At 35.0% G+C, this 18,113-nt stretch overlaps 1 protein-coding gene across 11 annotated transcripts in view; it reads right to left on the bottom strand.

Annotated features, from left to right (window-relative positions):
* Positions 1-1,028: 1,028 nt before the first annotated feature.
* The window catches only part of TRPS1 (transcriptional repressor GATA binding 1), a 120,328-nt gene continuing 103,243 nt past the window's right edge, over positions 1,029-18,113 (bottom strand). For 10 of the 11 annotated variants that reach the window (XM_039342256.1, XM_039342303.1, XM_039342263.1 and 7 more), the window contains 2 exons: positions 14,728-15,857; positions 1,029-1,779 (listed from right to left, as the gene is read on the bottom strand). In XM_039342256.1, the coding sequence (XP_039198190.1) occupies positions 1,044-1,779; positions 14,728-15,857 (1,866 nt within the window). In that variant the 3' untranslated portion in view covers positions 1,029-1,043. The remainder of the gene's footprint in view (positions 1,780-14,727; positions 15,858-18,113) is intronic. The other variant, XM_039342319.1, reaches the window with a different exon arrangement.

The raw sequence follows: 18,113 nt of genomic DNA, 5'->3' as shown, positions 1-18,113 counted from the left end.
TACTTTCTTCTGTCTTTTGTTCTTCATTTTCCACTTTCTATCCTGTATTTCAGCTTTGATAGCCCTGTTCAAATATTAAGCCCTGCTTCACTTTCTCAAAATCAGATAAAATTATCTATGTTCTGCCATTTACTTAGTGATATTGTGTGTTTGCTTCAAGTCTGTCTTAAATCTTGACAACTGCCTGGACAAGTCAGTGCAGTTCTCTTGGCAACATTTGCTGAAATGGTCTGCCCTTGCGTTCTTTTTGGGCTGAGAATGAGTGACTGAGCAGAGGTCAACACCAGCTGGCTTTGTGCCTAATGCAGGACTAGAACTTCCAGTTTCCCAGTTTCTAGCCTGGTGCCTTACTCACTACACCAACTACCTGTCTACTTATCAGTACAACTGTGTGTGGGAAAAAAAAACCATAAATTGAGCTTATCCTACAAGTGTTACAATATACATTCTGCACCTATTAAGCTAAAATTCATAGCTATTTCATAAGATCATTTTCTATGCAACAGTGGACATGTTGTTAAGGAGGCAGCAAAATGAATAAGGGTCCACAGCTGATTACACCTAAAGAAGAGCCTGTAAAATAATATTTTTTCTCCTAAGGCTATGATAAAAAAAAACAAGCAGCAATAAAATATCAAAACGCTGCCTCATTAGCTTTTTCAATTTTCAACAAAACCAGACAAGCATCAAATGTTATATTTAATCACACTGTGCTTTAATTCCAGTCTTAGTTTTTATTATTATGATTCAACTTTCATAGTTTCAACTATCTGATCCAACGATAGCTTGCTTAACTGTACTGTTAAAATGTAGAAGGTAAAGAGATGCTTTTCTGTACAAACATTTAGCCTTCTGGAGTTCTGGATTTTTTTATTCCAAATGTAACCTCATCTTGCAAAATCATCAGGAATTCCTGACTTAGCACAACAAAATTTAAAGACAAAAATCACAACCGCAACTAACATGGGCAATTTTACAGCCCTGTGCTGGAATTATTACCTGACATTCTCCTTAGATATGTGGGATATTTTGAAAAGCAAACATCAAAAATGTGGAAGGAAGGAAGGAAGGAAGGAAGGAAGGAAGGAAGGAAGGAAGGAAGGAAGGAAGGAAGGAAGGAAGGAAGGAAGGAATGAATTTCCCAGAAGTATATAAACAAAAACAGAATTTCCTACCCGTAAAAGTGATTGAGACTCATCCTTTGACTTGTTATCAGCAGATCCAGGATATGGCTGAAGTGGTCCAGGTTTTTCTCCACTTCCTTGGGGCATGCCTTGCAGGAATCCCTTGGTCTCAACAGGCAAGCTATATACAGGTCTCGCAAGATGAGCAGCTTCTACATTTGGACTATCCCTCAAAGCCTTTGGCTGCTCTTGGACAACAGACACCGTGGTCAGAAGGCCCAAGCTTGTTTGGGTATAGGATGGGCTTCCTCTCAAAATGTCCACTCCTCTCCAAGTTGTACCACGAAGATCATCACTAGACCCATCAGGCCAACCTTTCTCCTTCGATCCTTCTTTTTCCTCCATCTTTTCCTTCTTCACTACACTCTCCAAGATGGGGTCCCCCACTTTTGGATCCGAACTGATCAGGTTATAAACCTTCAGATCAATTTTGGATTCTTCCTTGAGAGCAGCCACCATCCCATGGCTATCTTCCCCATTGGCTGTGGTGATGTCCATTTCTTGACAGTGCACAGTGTTGAAGTGTTCCAGTAAGGACTGTGTATCAAGCGCTGTAAAGCTGCACTGACGGCATTTATAACAATTATGGACTCTCCTGATAAGAGAGAAAAACAGAGGAGAAAATATTAGAGTAAGTTCATCTATCATGACCAAATGAAGAAAGAGAAATGAATTATTTCCACATCTGGTGGATTGCAAGCCTTTCAGAATTGGGTGAAGATAAAAACTTGTCAAAGTCAACCTTGGGTACGTGAAAACATCATTTGTTCTTTGAAATCTTACTTGTTGTTATTAAGATAATGGTTTCTTGTTGCCTTCTTTCAAGTTCTATCTCTCTATATTTAATTTCCCAATCTAGCACAGGGGCCATTTCCTACTGGTCTCCTTTCCAGTTATTAACAGGCCAGTCCACCTCAAAGGATTATTGTTGTCGGAAAAATAGGAGGAGGAAAGTTTGTTGGATATATTTGCTGCTTTGAGTTACTTGTCAAATAATTTAATTTACACTGTGATATTCACTTTTTATCCATTCAGTATACAGGTAGTCATCATCTTACAAAAGTTCATTTAGTGACCATTCAAAGTTATAACAAAACTGAAAAAAATAACTTATGACCACTTTTCATATTTCCGACCATTGTAGCATCCTCATGGTCACATGATCAAAATTCAGATGCTTGGCAACTGGCTCATATTTATGATGATTGCAATGTCCTAGGGTCACGTCATCCCCTTTTGAAATCTTCTGACAAGCAAAGTCAATGGGGAAGCCAGATTCACTTAACAAACATGTGACTAACTTAACAACTGCAGTGATTCACTTAACAATGTTACACTTATCCTCCGTGAGCTGCATTGGTTGCCTAATGGTCTCCAGGTCCAATTCAAGGTGTTGGTTATTACCTTTAAAGCCCTATATGGCTCAGGGCCAGGCTATTTACGAGACCGCCTACTACCTCATAGTTCCCTTCATCTGGTTAGATCCCACAGGCTGGGCCTCCTTCAGGTCCCGTCGGCCAAGCAGTGCCATTTGGCGAGGCCGCGGAGGAGGGCTTTCTCTGTGATGGCGCCATGTCTTGGAACCAGCTCCCCCCGGAGATTAGGACCGCTCCCACCCTGTTGATTTTCCGTAAGCTGCTTAAGACCTGGCTTTTCCGGCAGGCCTGGGGTTTATAAAATCTGACCCCTGGATGACTGTTCTTGTACTGTTTGTTTTGTTATGTTTTATGGTGTTTTTATTGTTAGTCGCCCAGAGTCCTCCGGGAGTGGGGCGGCTTATAAATTTTAAAAATAAAATAAAATAAACTGTGGCAAGAAAAATTGTAAAATGGGGGAAAACTCACTTAACAGAAATTTTGAGGTCCATTGTGGTTGTAAGATGAGTACCTAAACTTAATGAACTTCTGATCTGCCTTTCATTGTTTTTCTTTCCTGTGCTTTGACTTTCTCCTTCCTTCTTGTTTTATCCTATTTAAATGCAGAAACACATGAATATTTCCACAAAAATATGAGTAATAGTTATGGTTCTATTGACAGAAAATCAATATCCTCAATACATGTATTAAATTATTTAACTCTACACTTATAAGTCAATTAATGTGCTTGATTATAAACTTTTAACAAGTGAATCTCAAAAATGAGTGTTCAAAAATTAGTTTAATATTTTTTAATTTCCTCTGATTAACTATTTCCTATGTTTTTGTTTTACCCTATGCATTTTGATGAAAAAACAACTAAGCTGCATTTATTCTCTTATTCCATAGCAATAGGATGAAATAAGTGTATTAGGAAAAAAGAGGAACTTTTATACACCTTGAATTTCTGAGACACTGAATGTATAGGAATTGTAGTTCTGTTCATCTATAGAATACAACTGTTTGGTGTCCTTATTCAACTAAAGAACACCATTATAGTTCTTTTCATCTAAAGAATAGGTTGCCAAAATCTGTTAAAAGTGTTGAAAACTATTGTAGGAAACTATGTTTTCCCTTATTCCTCCCTGCTGAGAAGAATGAATAAATGGAGAATTCATGAAAATTACATGCAACACTATTAGTAGTAGTCTGGCTTCTCAAATAGGAGATTTCCAGTGTTAATATTAATTATAACATTTAGGAAATTTTGCTTCTTCTACCACATTGCAGACTTTTAATCTGATATTCTTGTTTTAAAGGTAAATGAATGTATTATTTTTTCTTGAATAATAAGAATATGAAAAAGGTCAATGCCAACTTGTAAAAACAGCTAACCCCTGGGTTTTTTTTCCCCTCCTGAGATCTGAACACAAAAGGGGGGATTACATTTATTAGAACAGAACAGAAGAACAAATAAGAAATCTACCTATTTTTCATATAATTTTGTAAAATCTGCTTTTAAAAAATCACATTTCCTTCAAAGATTTTGAATAAAAAGTGAACTTCTGTGAGGAAAGAAAGATTTATTCACTTTGTTAGAAAAAAGCATTGGGATATATCATAAATTTGACAGGTTAAGAGATGTTAATCAGTAGACTAGAATACTATTCTAGTCTACTGATTAACCTTAAAAGTATTCTATTATTGGTCAAGTGTGATTGGACACACAAGGATTTTTTTCTCCTGTACATAAACTCTCAGTGTACAAACAACAAAGTAATATAATCATAATACTGATAACCTATAAGAGAAGGTAGTAAAAAAAAGATGAGAAGGATAATAGTAATACAGCCATACTACATGGATAAATATCCATAGACATAAGATGGTACTATGATAATTAGATGGTCAGGAAAGTGATGGCATGAGGTTAAAAAAACCTATCTCTGTGTCTAGTTTTTTTGGCATTCAATGCCCTATAAAGTGTCCTGAGGCGAGGAGTTGAAACAGTTTATGTCCAGGATATGAGGGGGTCTGTAGATATTTTTTCAGCCCTCTTTCTGACCCGTGTAGTGTACAGGTACTCAAGTAGGAACTATGGGTGGGAGAATACAGCTACTGTAAGTAGACCTTGTCATGACATTCTTCCATCCTCTTAGTTAGAAGAACACTGGCAAACTTTGCTCACTTAACTCCCCTCAGGCTTTATTAGTATTGCAACTCTCATAATTTCTAATCAATATAAGTTATGCCAACTAGAAATTCTAGAAATTGCACTTCTAAGACATGTAGAAGGTTCCAATTTGGGGAAAAGGCTGCCAGAGAATCTTTTATATCTTGTTCTTATATGAGATTCTACTTGAATCTAATTTATTCCTTTTGCCTACCTTATTCCAAACATTCCAATAATTAGTCACTGATCTTGAGAACATTGTCAATCTTCTCATGCTACTTTAGTTAACATTATATTTTTCCTGGAAGGGGAGGTTTTTTCAAGTTTCTTTTCTATTAATTTTTTAATAGAAAATAGTTCCCCCCCCCCCAGGTAACCATATCTCTGTGTGGATGGCAAACTTCGCCAGTTGCTGTACATTCAATTATTAGTGGGACTTTCAAGAAAGTGTTAGTTAGCCTCTGTCTCTAAACATCATACAGTTAATACTAGTGAAGGGAGCTCACACCTATACACTCATAAAATTATTTTTATAAGTACTATGTTCAGTTTTTTATTCATGTAGGACCCTTTATGGAATGAGAGTGATGCCTAGGTTTAGTAACAAATTCTAACAAAAGACAAAGCAGGAACTACAACTTTACTCCAGAATTCCAATATGCTATTTGTGGATGTGATGAGGAAGGTCATAAATTTGACATCTCTCATGTCAAATTGGCATATCTTATCTCCACTCCTGAAAGGCAAATCTGTTGATTTTTCTATGTATAAAACCAGTGGTGGGATTCAGATATGTGAACAACCGGTTCTCTGTGTGGATGCCACTTTCGGAAGTCCATTCTGGGCCTGGGCAACAAAAAATTAGCTACCGGTTCTGCCGAACTGGTGCGAACCGGCTGAATCCCACCACTATATAAAACTGCGCTAAGGAACTAAAAGAGAATTAGACCTAGTCTGCCCACCTAGCAGTTTTAAAGTATGCAAATGAGATTAGATTAATAGGTACCATTTTGGTGGGAAGGTAACAGCATTCCATGTGCCTTTGGGTATAGCCATACTGGCCCCATGACCATGGAAATGCTGGCTCCCTCAGCCAAGAAACGGAGATGAACACCATCCCCTAGAGTTGGACACGAATGAACAGGGAAACCTTTACCTTGTCCCTTTAGCCCTTGACCAGCGGACTGGCACAAAACAGCAGGGCTGTAGGCTAAAACAGGACATAAAAATAATAAAAACAATAATCCTGGGAAAAGATAGAGGTAAACCTTTCCATACTTTTGGCAAGAAAACTCATGCTTATGTCCATATAGTCATCAAAATTAAGGTTGAACTTGGGAATCTTTTATATCTATAAATCTGGTGATTTTATTTCTTAGTCTGTTTTTCTGGTGCCGATAATTCACAAATGAAATCTTTGAAAAAGATGAGCTTTCTAATTCAGAGATGAATATGCAAAGAAAGTTGACACCATTGCATAACTACTATCTCCTTCTCCCCTTCCTACACAGATACACACACCTGCTTTGAATTCCCTCACAAGGATCTTGTTTTTACAGCATCTGGAAATTGTGTGTCTCTGCTGCTCAGCCCATCATAGCAAACGGTCTCATTTTCCCTACTAGATAGATAGGTTGAGTTGGAAATATAGGCTTAAGCTCAGATAAAACACTTGTGAGGCAAGCAAAGGATCCACCATTTGTAGCTACTTTATTGAAGGGATTAAAATACAAAGGAAATATATATGCAAACATATGCATGTACTACTTTTCAGGGCTTTTTTTGTCATAGAATGCCCAGAACAGAGTTCTGGCACCTTTTTTGGATGGAACCTTGTAGGGTAGGCAAGGCGGGTTGTATGATACGTGTGAGTTCCGTGTGAATAAGAAAATGGTAAGCGAAGTAATTACCTTTTTAAAAAAATGTAATTTAAGTATGCTGGAATATAAACACTTCATTACAAAGAAGTGTAATGGCACAGCCAGATACTGGCATTAAGATAGGATGGTTGGGTTGTTTTTAGGGGTGGGGTAGGAGAGAAAATAGGAAAAAAGTGAGAGTTCCCCAAAATTTTGAAACTCTTCACAATTACTACTATCTCTAAATTATGAATAGGGAAGCAGAGGAGAATCATTACAGTTGAGAAAACTAATTTTGTTTCTTAAATAAAAGATTTTATTTGCGTTATTTTTATAACTATATGTATTGTATTTCTTCAAGGAAAAATCATTGCTAAACATTTTCTTTGCTGAGATTCAATTTACTGGAAGTTGAAAGATTTAGTTTTAATTATTAAATGACCATAATGATTTGACAGATACAGAAATTTATTCATTAAATTTAAATGCCAGAATCATTTCTTAGTGAGATGGGCAGCATATAAATTTAATAAATGCATAGTTTGTTTCATTTTAATTACTAATTACGTAATTACTAAAATTACTTAGTTAACAAATTCTAAGAGTCTCTCTATTCTTTCATTTCTATATCAAAAGCCAAAACAGGAACTGTTTTATTCCAGAATTCCTATATTCTATTTGTGGATATGAGGGAGAAAGTCATAATCGTAGCATATCCCACTCCTCCTCATTCTGTCCCATTCAAAATATTGTCTATTCAGTAAAATAAAAATAGCAAAACACATCCTCTTATTAAATTGCTTATTCAAAATCCAGTCTGCTTTCTGCATGAAATTTATGCATTATTGTATGGTGAGTTTTCCAAACTGAGTTCTTTTCTTTAAAAAAGTGTTCTTAAAAGAAAAGATCAAGGAGAACAAACAAGAAATCTGATTGTATGTGATACTTTGCAAGGAGAAAAATGGGAAAATATGTTGGGTCAATCCTGAAAACTTTAGCTGAGAAAGAATGAGAACTGTGCAATATGCAATTTCTAAATACAGCCAATTTAAATGTCCCATATACCTTGGAATAACAGGCATGCCTATTTTCATTCAAGCAGACCATGAAAAGTACTGTATTACTGAAGTATGTAAAACATATGTTCCCACATTGGAACAATATGTTGCCAATTTCCTGTATATGCCATAGAAACAGAACACTTTTTTACTAGCTAACATGATACCGTTTTATTAGAATTACAGTAGCACAGAAACTTCCCAGCCAGGATCTGGACCCTGCTGTGCAAAACTTTATAGTAAAATAGAATTAAAAGCAAAGAAATAAAATCAGGACTAGCCTTTAGCAAAACAAGCATAAATCCATAATTCTTAATCCAAAAATATATGTGCAATTGCACCTTTCATGTAACAGGATATTCAGCAATACCAAGGGATACATGTCATTTAATATAACCTTAATACCAATATGATTTGTGTGTAAGAAAATAATATTAAACAATAAATGTTAAAATATAACTTCACACATTTTTTTCTACAAACGCAGAACAGTTTGAGTCATGTTTCCATCCTGCATACTCAGTGGGAAAATAGATAAAATATTGGAGATATGGTTTAGTTGTTTGGGGAGAAAAATATCACTGATGCAGAGGCAGAAAATCATCCTTTTAGACTATAGGTAACACAGATAAAAAATGCAAAAACTCCATCAGCATCAACTCAAATGAAAAGGAGTAAAAAATTTTATTCTCATCTGCTATTTATGAATTGTGTTTTACGTCAGCATTATTCTAGTTCATCTTTTGCTTGTAGTTTATGTGTTGTAGTTTAAAAAAAATCTGAAAAATGTTTTTTTTTCTTTCATTATTTGAAATTGTTTCTTTTTTTTCAATTTTCTGATCCATGATTGTGGCTTTTCCTAATATAGCAAAAAATAAAAAAACATCATACCCCTATAATAACATTTTAATGTAAAGTTTCTTTATGCATTTTAAAATGTATCCCTTTCTCAGTATAAACTCTTGAAAAACTATTTTAATGTATAGTTGACAAAAAAAATGTTTGATAAATTTTCTACTTTTTCCAGATATCTACTTTGTAAATACTTTGTATGGATTTTTGAGAATGTTAGATTTTTTTTTTGAACTCTCAGATAACTCATTTAATGCAGCTTGTAAATTTCATCACTAAGTAAATAACACAGCAAGGCCTTTTAATGTATATCACAATATGGAATATATTAAAGTTATAAGTGTGCTCTATTTTCTTGTAATGAAACTTTATAATGAATGAGGTGATACCGTAAGAACTATATATGAAGAAGCACAGTAGAAACAGAATATGGAATAAAACAAAAGAAGGTGGATCATATTGTTTAACTGCCACCATACTGTTTAATCTACAGAGCAAATTACAAATTGTTAAGAGATAACAGCTGGAATAAAAACTGGAGGTAAAATATTAATTTTGGTGTTTGTGTGATACTTCATTAGCTGAAAGAAAAAAATGACCTAGAAGACCTCATTAAGAAAGCTAAAACTTGAAAAGTGAGGATTTTGAATTATTCTTAAATATTGCAACAGTTAAAATATAATATTTTTATGCTAACATTTTTAGTTGATGGCAAGGTGAAGATAGAGGTTAATTTTGATTCTTTGAGATGGTCAATGTGCTGGAGAACTGAAGAAAAGATGAATTCTTAGGAGAAAGAAAATGACAAAATTAGATAGGATCATGATGGATAAGGGCACTTCTACTAAAATAAAGAGCAAAGCAGTTGTAGCAACAAGGTGGCAATGTATGGCAATTAAATCTTAGATCTGAAAAACAGCAAGGAGAAGAAGATAGAAATGTCTGAATATAGTTGTGGTGCACTGCAAGAACATTGAGTCAATTAATCCTGGACCAAATAATGATAAACTGTTCCCTTAAAGCAGGCATGTCAAACTCGCGATGTCATGTGATGTCGTGCGACGTATCATGACTTTTTCCCCATTGTCGGCAATGGGGTAGGCGAGGTTTTGGCGTGACGCATCCAGCCCGCAGGCCGGCAGTTTGATATGCCTGCCTTAAAGCAATAATTAGCAAGTAAAAACTCAAGATATTTTGGGCATATCATGTAAGTAGATGATGAATCATATATATATATATATATATATATATATATATATATATATATATATATATATATATATATATAGAGAGAGAGAGAGAGAGAGAGAGAGAGAGAGAGAGAGAGAAACAACAACCAAAGAAAATTCAAAAAGAAGACAACCTACAAAGTGGATGAAGACAATCAAGGAGTTAATTAGAATAATCTTGACAGAACTTGTTGGTCATTAAAAGATAAGATGGTGAGTAGTTACCAATATAGTTGCTATACTTAGAGCCCAACTTAATCACACTCAGTAGACTATGATATTACCATTTTGGCAGATAGGGTGAAAGCAAGTCTCTTTATTCTGACAAGTAAAATAAAGCTTTGAAGTTTGTGCCAATTCATTCCCAAAGAAGTTCATATTGGATTCACTGAGTCATTTTGGCAAGGTGGGCAGCACAGAAGTTTAATAATGAATAAAATATAAATATCTTCAATACTTAGACACGGCATTGGAATTCCTGGTTTTACATGCGTAATAGAGAACAGAATGTATTACATGGCAAGTATGAGAGTCAACAAATAGGGAAGAAGAGAACAAAGCAATAGAGAAGCAAGAAATCTTAGTATGTTTGCTTTTATGTTACAACTATAGCTTTTTAAATTGAATACTTAATGCTGTCAAAATAATTGAAGCATAATCTACATAAGTAGAAAATAATTTTAAAAGTGAATGGTGAATCACACTATTTTTTAAAAAAATATGCTTCAATATTGATAATATTGATAAAAGTAGTGTGCCACTGATATTAATCAACATTTTATTTTCTTTTGTTTATGTTTTGTTGTTTATGGTGTTCTATAAAGATTAAAAACTAAAAAATAATTGGGATTTAAACTAAACTGTAATCAGAACCACATCTAATGAAAGGATAGCCTTAATCATATTTTCAATTTGTTTAATATCTCCTTACTTACTTCATTCATCTCAATCATATGCAGCTTTATGTTTATTCTAGTGGTAACATTCAGGCTATACAAAATCCCATCAAAAGTTTTTAAGAGTTTTTGAATTTGGAACATAAACACCTATTTGGTTACTGCTGAGGGATCTTTAACATCAGTCATAAAGAGCCATATACAACAGAATTCACAAAGGAAGGAGAAATGAAATGAGTATTAGGAAAGAGAAGAGTGGATGCAAGGCAATAGCTCTTTCTTGATCATCATCAGAAATATCAGATTTACATTAGTCTGCCAAAAGTCAGAGAAACAACTGACTGAACGAATGAGAAATATGAGAAGCATGGTAAAATAAAACAATATTGAGAATACTTTCTGAAGGCACAAGAACTTAAACATCATTCCGAATTCAGCATCTGGGCACAGTCATACATGCTTAGATAAAGCATTCAACAATCAGTGAAGCATAAATGCCATCCAGACTTCGATGCAACAGACTTTGCATCAGTGGCCATTTTCTTCTATAATTTATGCTACTGTTGTTGTTGATTTTCTTTTCTGTTGGTAGTGGTGCTAAGTGGGGTTAGTGTTTTATGCTTGGACACCAGTTATTGTGTACACTGCCCAGAGTCACCTGTATGACATGGGTGGTGTGGTAAGGTAAGGTAAGGTAAGGTAAGGTAAGGTAAGGTAAGGTAAGGTAAGGTAAGATAAGATAAGATAAGATAAGATAAGATAAGACAAGACAAGACAGGACGAGGTGAGGTGAGGTGAGGTGAAATGAGATGAGATAAGATACCTTTTATTGCCATTTTTTTACTGTGGGCACATTGGCACATATAAATCATATACATAAGTAAAAACAGAAATATGTATATCACTTGCACAATTTACATTGCTCATGTACTGATGACATACTCTTTGATTTATCAGATATTCATGAATAGTCCTTCACTAATTAATCTATTACAAGATTTCACTGAGTATCTTATCTTAGTAAAACTGTATTCAGCAAGTCTTACCTTAAGCATAGGGCTCCAGTTTCGTACTTCAACATTTGTATTTAAACTATGGTTCTGCAGGTAATGTTGAATTTTATTTCCCATAAATACTTTAAAGAAATGGGAAGGATGATCTAAAAACTTTTAAAAAGCCAATGTTTCTCTACACAAACAAATACATTTACCTGGAGAAAATCCCACTGAAGTCAGCAAAACATAGGTATGAGAAGACACTCACAAAATCCTCTGTTCCTTGCTGCTCAAGGCAGTCAATTTTCAATTTGCTATGGTTTTATTATTTGCAATCGACAAAGATTTGAATTTAATCTTTCACTCTCTTTTTCAAAAAACCCCACAAAAAATTCCAAAAACACAGACTGAAATCATTTGGCTCAATAAATGAGTCAGTTAACTGTTTCTATCATATTTAATCTATCTTAAAATAATTTTGTTCCCTATTTTATCCTAAAATGAAAGTAAGCATGCTTAGCTACATATAAAAAGAAACAAACAATGACAAGAGTAGCAGTATAAATCCTACAGAATAACTGTTCAAAAAACAGTTTTGAAATGCTTTTTTGGTAAAATATATGTAAGCATATGAGAGGGAAAGAGTATGCATAAATACTGGTTTGTTGTGCCAAAAAAGTTGATAGAAATCTAGCCAACTTTTTTTTAACTCAAAAGTCCAATTTTAGCTTTCCAAAACATATTTAGAACCTAAACAAGTGGTATGTGTTTTCCCCTCTCAATACCATTATGTACCATTGACGTCAGTGGGAAGTATATGACAATCAGGTTTTTTTTAATAACTAAGAGAACTAAATTGAACATCACCTTCTAAATTTCTGTTTCATGGAATTAAGAAAAACATTTCCTCTGAAGCTGTATCTTAATTTAAACACACATATACACAAAATAAAAACATCAAGGAAGTATTTTCAGCCACAATTCACAATCACCCAAGATATATCAAAAATTAAAATATTAGAACTTTCATTTAAATAGAAGAAATTGTTTGCATTTTCTTTTTTCAATGTTTTCCTAAGCTGGCCTTGTTAAAATATATTATAACCCTGCCTAAGATATAAAAGCTGCCATTCATCTTTAAAGCTTACCATATTTAAATAATTAATTTTTGCCTCCTAGTGGGCCATTTCAATTGAAAAAGGGGAAACTGTATGATAAAGCAAATCATCTCACATTAAGATGATTATATCCTCTCTTTCATTTCTTGGTGTACATTAAACATGTTCTCAAGGCATCAAACTTTATGTTTACTTTCTAGTTGTATGAGTTCCCAGTTTCTTTGTTTGGGCAAAAATGCCTATTCTCCTTCCCTTCCAACAATGAGCAATACATTTTTCAAACTAGAAAGCACCAAAGTATCTGATATCATATTAACTTATTTATATGTGATACAGTAATTTGCACAGTAGTTTAGCTGTTTGTTACTGACTCTTTTAGATAACATCTCATTAACAAAAATAATTTTATTATATAAAATGAAAGACAATTTGGCATAATTCCTCTTCCTCCCAAAAAATAATGGATAGGTCAATCTCAACAACTCTTTGAAAATGGAACATACCTATATTTTTCCATACAAAAGTAAGGCAGAATGAGGGAAATAACTAGGAACCATAAACTGCAAAGAAATCTTGGTATGTCAGTCTAGAAAAAGAAAACAAGTAAAACCCTTCTTCTCTTTAGGAGAATTCTGTGGCCATACAAATTTAATCAAAACTGGGGGGGGCAAAATCCTTGAAAAGAGAGGAAGAGGAGGAGAACGAAAAGAACAAGTAGTAATAGTAGTAAATTGCAATCGAAAATAAAGTTATTCTATATGGAAATAAACATTAGCTATCAGATAAGCGTTCTACACCATGTTCATATCATATGGTGTTTAATTTACAGACTGCTGAACAATATGGGACATTATGTTATGATTTGGAAAGGCAAATAGACCTTATAATCATACCTTTCACTACGTGTGTGTGTGTGTGTGTGTGTGTGTGTGTGTGTGTGTGTTATGTTGGTTTCTCTTAAACAGCTACATGGCAGAAACCTTGGATTCCTATTATCTGCCTTGCAACAGCTTGCTGTTTGCTGCCATTGCTTTCTATGCTTCCTAGAAGCAAGCAGAATCTTATCTTCCTATTCCTCCCTGCAATAATATAGCTCTGCTACCCATAGTATCCCTACTTCTCTGAGAACTTCACCCTGCCAAATCTAGAACTCTGAACCCATATTCTGAACTCATATTCTATAATCCAGCTCTATCAACACCACTAAACTCCCATTGAAGATCTGATGAAGGCTGGCTTGGACATCATCCAAATATAAGAGTTTTATCTTACTATACAAATAAATATAAACTGGCTGTCAGATCAGAGACTGCTTTGCAGTTTATGGTTCCTGGCTAATTCTCTAATTCTGGCTTATTTTTCTATAAAAATACAGCTACTGTCAATGGATACATTTTTGGGATCATAACAACATGGTTATTTCCAAGATGTGTATATACATTACTTAGCTAAAGGATGAAAAGATATGAGATTAAATCTGTACTACATGGTTTTCATGTCTATAAGAACCTGAATCTGTGTCTCATTATGCCCCTTTACTTTCAAGCTTTTCAGAAAGTCCACAAGACCAATTTATTTATACAAGTCTGCCCTAAGATCTCCAATTCTATTGTATGAGTTACACACTGGAAAATTTATTGGTGTTTTAAAAAAATACATTGTCTCCTTTTGTGAAAGTAAAGTGTCTTGCAAAAGCTCTGGCCTTACAGATAGAAAAAGATCAAAATAAAATAAATAAAAATCTAGGCACAGATAGCAACATGAATAATTTTTTGCATCAGATAATACTACCGGACGTCCTTGGATTGGGGCTGCATCACCCCAATGCTCTACAACATGGCCTTTATTTGGACTATCCATAAATTGTCATCTCTCAGTTATATAAAGGGGATGGGTGATGGGCTAAACACCTGACTCACTCTAGGCCAGACTCACCACATGAATTGGAAGATGTTAAGAAATTCACATGTGCTCTCATACACAAACATGCCCACACACAGACTTTTACCTGTAGTGTCGAGAAATGTCCTCCTCTACCTGAGTGACAAAGTCACATTTGGTACACGAGTGTTCTTTGCTTTCTTTGACAGTCAGTGGTCCATCCCCCCCTTGCAGGGTATTTGCTTCTTGCTTGACTTCAGACACCTGGGCTTCGTGTGTGGTTTCATAATGAAGCAGGAGAACGTCTACATCAGGGGTGGAGAAAGAGCACTGGTGACACTGATGCTTGACTCTGGTGCCTCCTGGCATCCCAGGGGACAAGTGCAAGAGCAAGAGAGCACAATGGGAACAATTACTTTTCCTGCAAGCAAAAGGATAAGTAATTTCTCCAAGGTGCTTTTCTGGACTACAGAGGCCTCGGGGACAAAACTGACAGTGCTTAATAGTACATTTATGAATGTTGTGTAGCTGCTGATAATGACGAAGAAGAGGTCCCACCACTATTACATTTGGGCCATGGCTCTTTGAGTACCTAAAATCACAAAACTGACAATTGTAGCTTGTCACCACGTGGTCCTCCACTCCTGAGCTGGAAAAGTCTTTCTTTTTGGCCATGCTAGAGCCCTTCTCGCTCTTTGTTGCTAACTCTTCATCTGCATTTTTGGTTACGTCATTGTGATTAATGACTGACCCCCTTGAGAGCTTGTCATTCCGATCTGGGTGAGGGCCCCCTGCCTGGTTCCCCCCATGGTGCTTGCTGTAATGTTCTAATAGTTTGAGAGAGCTGGAGGATTCACAACTAAAGCTGCAGAATTTGCACCAGTAGTAACTGGAGGCATCCGTACCGTTTTGTCTTGAGGATTCAAGGGGCTTGATGGGCACCGAATAGCCAACTGGAGTGTCATCTCCACATCTGATGGTGATCTTGTCCTGCCACTTCCCCAAATCTCCCATCTCACCCAATCGAACAGTAGGACTGGACTTGTTCGAGTTTCTGTCTGTGGCTTTGCTGCCTTCAGAGACAGGAAGGGAGGCCTTGATCTTGTTTGGATGGGTCTGCAAGAAGTGCTGTTCCAACTCAGTTGAAGAATTGCCCATGTAGGTGAAATTGCAGAACTTGCAGCGGAAATATTTGGTGTTCCCTTGGCAATCTGGAGTTTTGCGTCCAATGCCAATAAAGGTCCCACCTAAGGTTACCTGCAGAACATGAAAAGGAGAACAATTTCTGTAAGTGGTGTAGGACTTCCTGTTCCTTATATTCAGGGATATAAAACAATATAATAAAAAAGTTGGAATATTAATCTGGGAAACTGAACAATAGCAGCTTTTCTCTTTCAGTCTCCAAATAAATCCTTATCATTTAAGAGGCAAATTATTAAACTTTGTAGAGAGTAAAAGAGTTGCAGAAGAAGAAACCAATCTTAAGGAAAACTCAAATATGAATACTGTCTTCCCGCAAGTGCTTCAGCTAACTAGGGGGAGGGGGTGAAAGAAAGGAGGAATCAATTATTTTGAAGCATAGTAATTTCTGGAAGTTCAGAACAATTTAAAAAAAGCATAACTATAAGAAATGAAGAATGTTAGTAGTCGACAAGCTACATACCTAAAAAGGTAACCAGTAAAGGAAATTTTAAAAAATCAAGAGCTTTAAGATTATTTGCAGGTGGCAAAAGACTACATATGAAACCGGAAGAATCATAGTTCATATTTTCCTTTCTTCCTAAATAAGAAATATCATCAGTGCTGAACCTTCGTTCCTTCAATCAGATTGAAAAATCTACAAAAGAGGCCTAAAAAAGAAAGTTTCACCGGTGCCATTAAGAAAGCACAGTATTTTGCCTGAGATTGCTAAATCAAGAGGTTGCATTTGCATTTTCCATTAAATACATAAAAGTCAAAGAAATAGCTTGAATCACTACTGACACTTTGGCAAAAGTTAACTTTGGTTTGTGCTATGTTAAGGGCAACAAGTTGAAACTAATTTTAACCTATCAGGAGAGAAATACTGCACAGTGCATTTCCAAACACTAATTTTCTCAATGTAGCTGTTCATCAGAAGCCTTAATTTAGCAAAATATAGAAAGACCACAAAAAGCAAGGGACAGAGCTCATGATGTAACAGATACATTCTTTCTTTCTTTCTTTGGATGGAGGTCCAGCCCTTCGCATATGAGTGCCACTTTTTTCTTGCAATACTGAAACAACTTTACTGCACCTGAGTATCCGGGTTTCAGTTCACCAACATTTATTAAACAGAAAATCTATTCTCGTAAACAGGAAAATAGTCACTAAAGAAGAATAGCAATTCATGAAAAGCACAGATGGAAATGAGAAGATGGAGTGTGAATGGAAAAAAGATACAACCTGCAAATTTTATACAGTTACAACATCATCATATGTTTACTTCTTTGTCTGTGAAGGCAGCTTTCAAATTCTTCATACAAAAGCACACATCCATGCATTTGACAAAATGAATTTTCTGAAGAAATAATGCATATGGAATTCTAATTTCCTTCTTAATATAAGTGCAGATTCCAGAAGCTGGAATCCAACAGTTGTGCCTCTTTAGTTTTTTCTCTGTATCCAAAAATACATTCCATAACAGATCATATTTTCATTCCTTGAACTGCAAAGTAAATTACTGTTTTTCTGGGCATTTCTCTCCCATAATGCATTAAGCAAATCACCCTTTACTTTAGCAGCTGCACCTCAAAGAAACCAAATGATCACTGTTCATTTTGGAATGGAACCATACGGAATGATTCAAATCCATAAAGAACATACAATGTAAACATTTTTAAATGCATATAATATAAACACCTTTTACCCGTTTAGCTAGAGAAAAGATGACATTTTCACTTACACTGCAAAATTAAACATGGCCCATCTAGCGAGTCATGATATTGATAAATTACACTATAAAAAGAACTGCGTTTGGCCCACTCTTTTAAGTAAACATGATTTCAAATAAACTGAGATTTTTCTCTACTATGAAGTTAATAAAGGTATCTTTAATAATATCCAACAACTCTGGAAATGGAATAAGCCAACTTAATAGATTTGTTCTCTTAAAAATTGAATCCTGACACTAAATAACAGTAACAATAACAAATGCTTCCTACCGCTGAAATACTTAGGGGTGACATCTTACATTATTCCCAGCCATGACCATGCAATCAGTTGTAAAGCAGATTCATATTCTGTATTAATATATTAAAATGAATTGTTTTGCATTTTGCTCTGCATAAACATTTTTTTTATATTTTTATTGTATTCATTACTTAAATTTATTATAGCCACGGAATTCCAATGGACTTGTGCAAAACTGAAATGGCCAAGTGGTCTAGGCAGATTAATACTTTATACTAGAATTTTGTATGGTTAAAAAAAAAGAAAAAGATCCATAACTGACAATTAAAAATTCTGCACGTAGAAGATTACTATAAATGTTGA

This window comes from Crotalus tigris, unplaced genomic scaffold, assembly GCF_016545835.1.
Source record: "Crotalus tigris isolate CLP2741 ecotype Arizona unplaced genomic scaffold, ASM1654583v1 scf7180000017550.10884619, whole genome shotgun sequence".
NCBI classification, from domain to species: domain Eukaryota; kingdom Metazoa; phylum Chordata; class Lepidosauria; order Squamata; family Viperidae; genus Crotalus; species Crotalus tigris.
The sequence above is the reverse complement of the archived record's forward strand: the minus strand, read 5'-3'. Positions and strand labels throughout refer to the sequence as shown.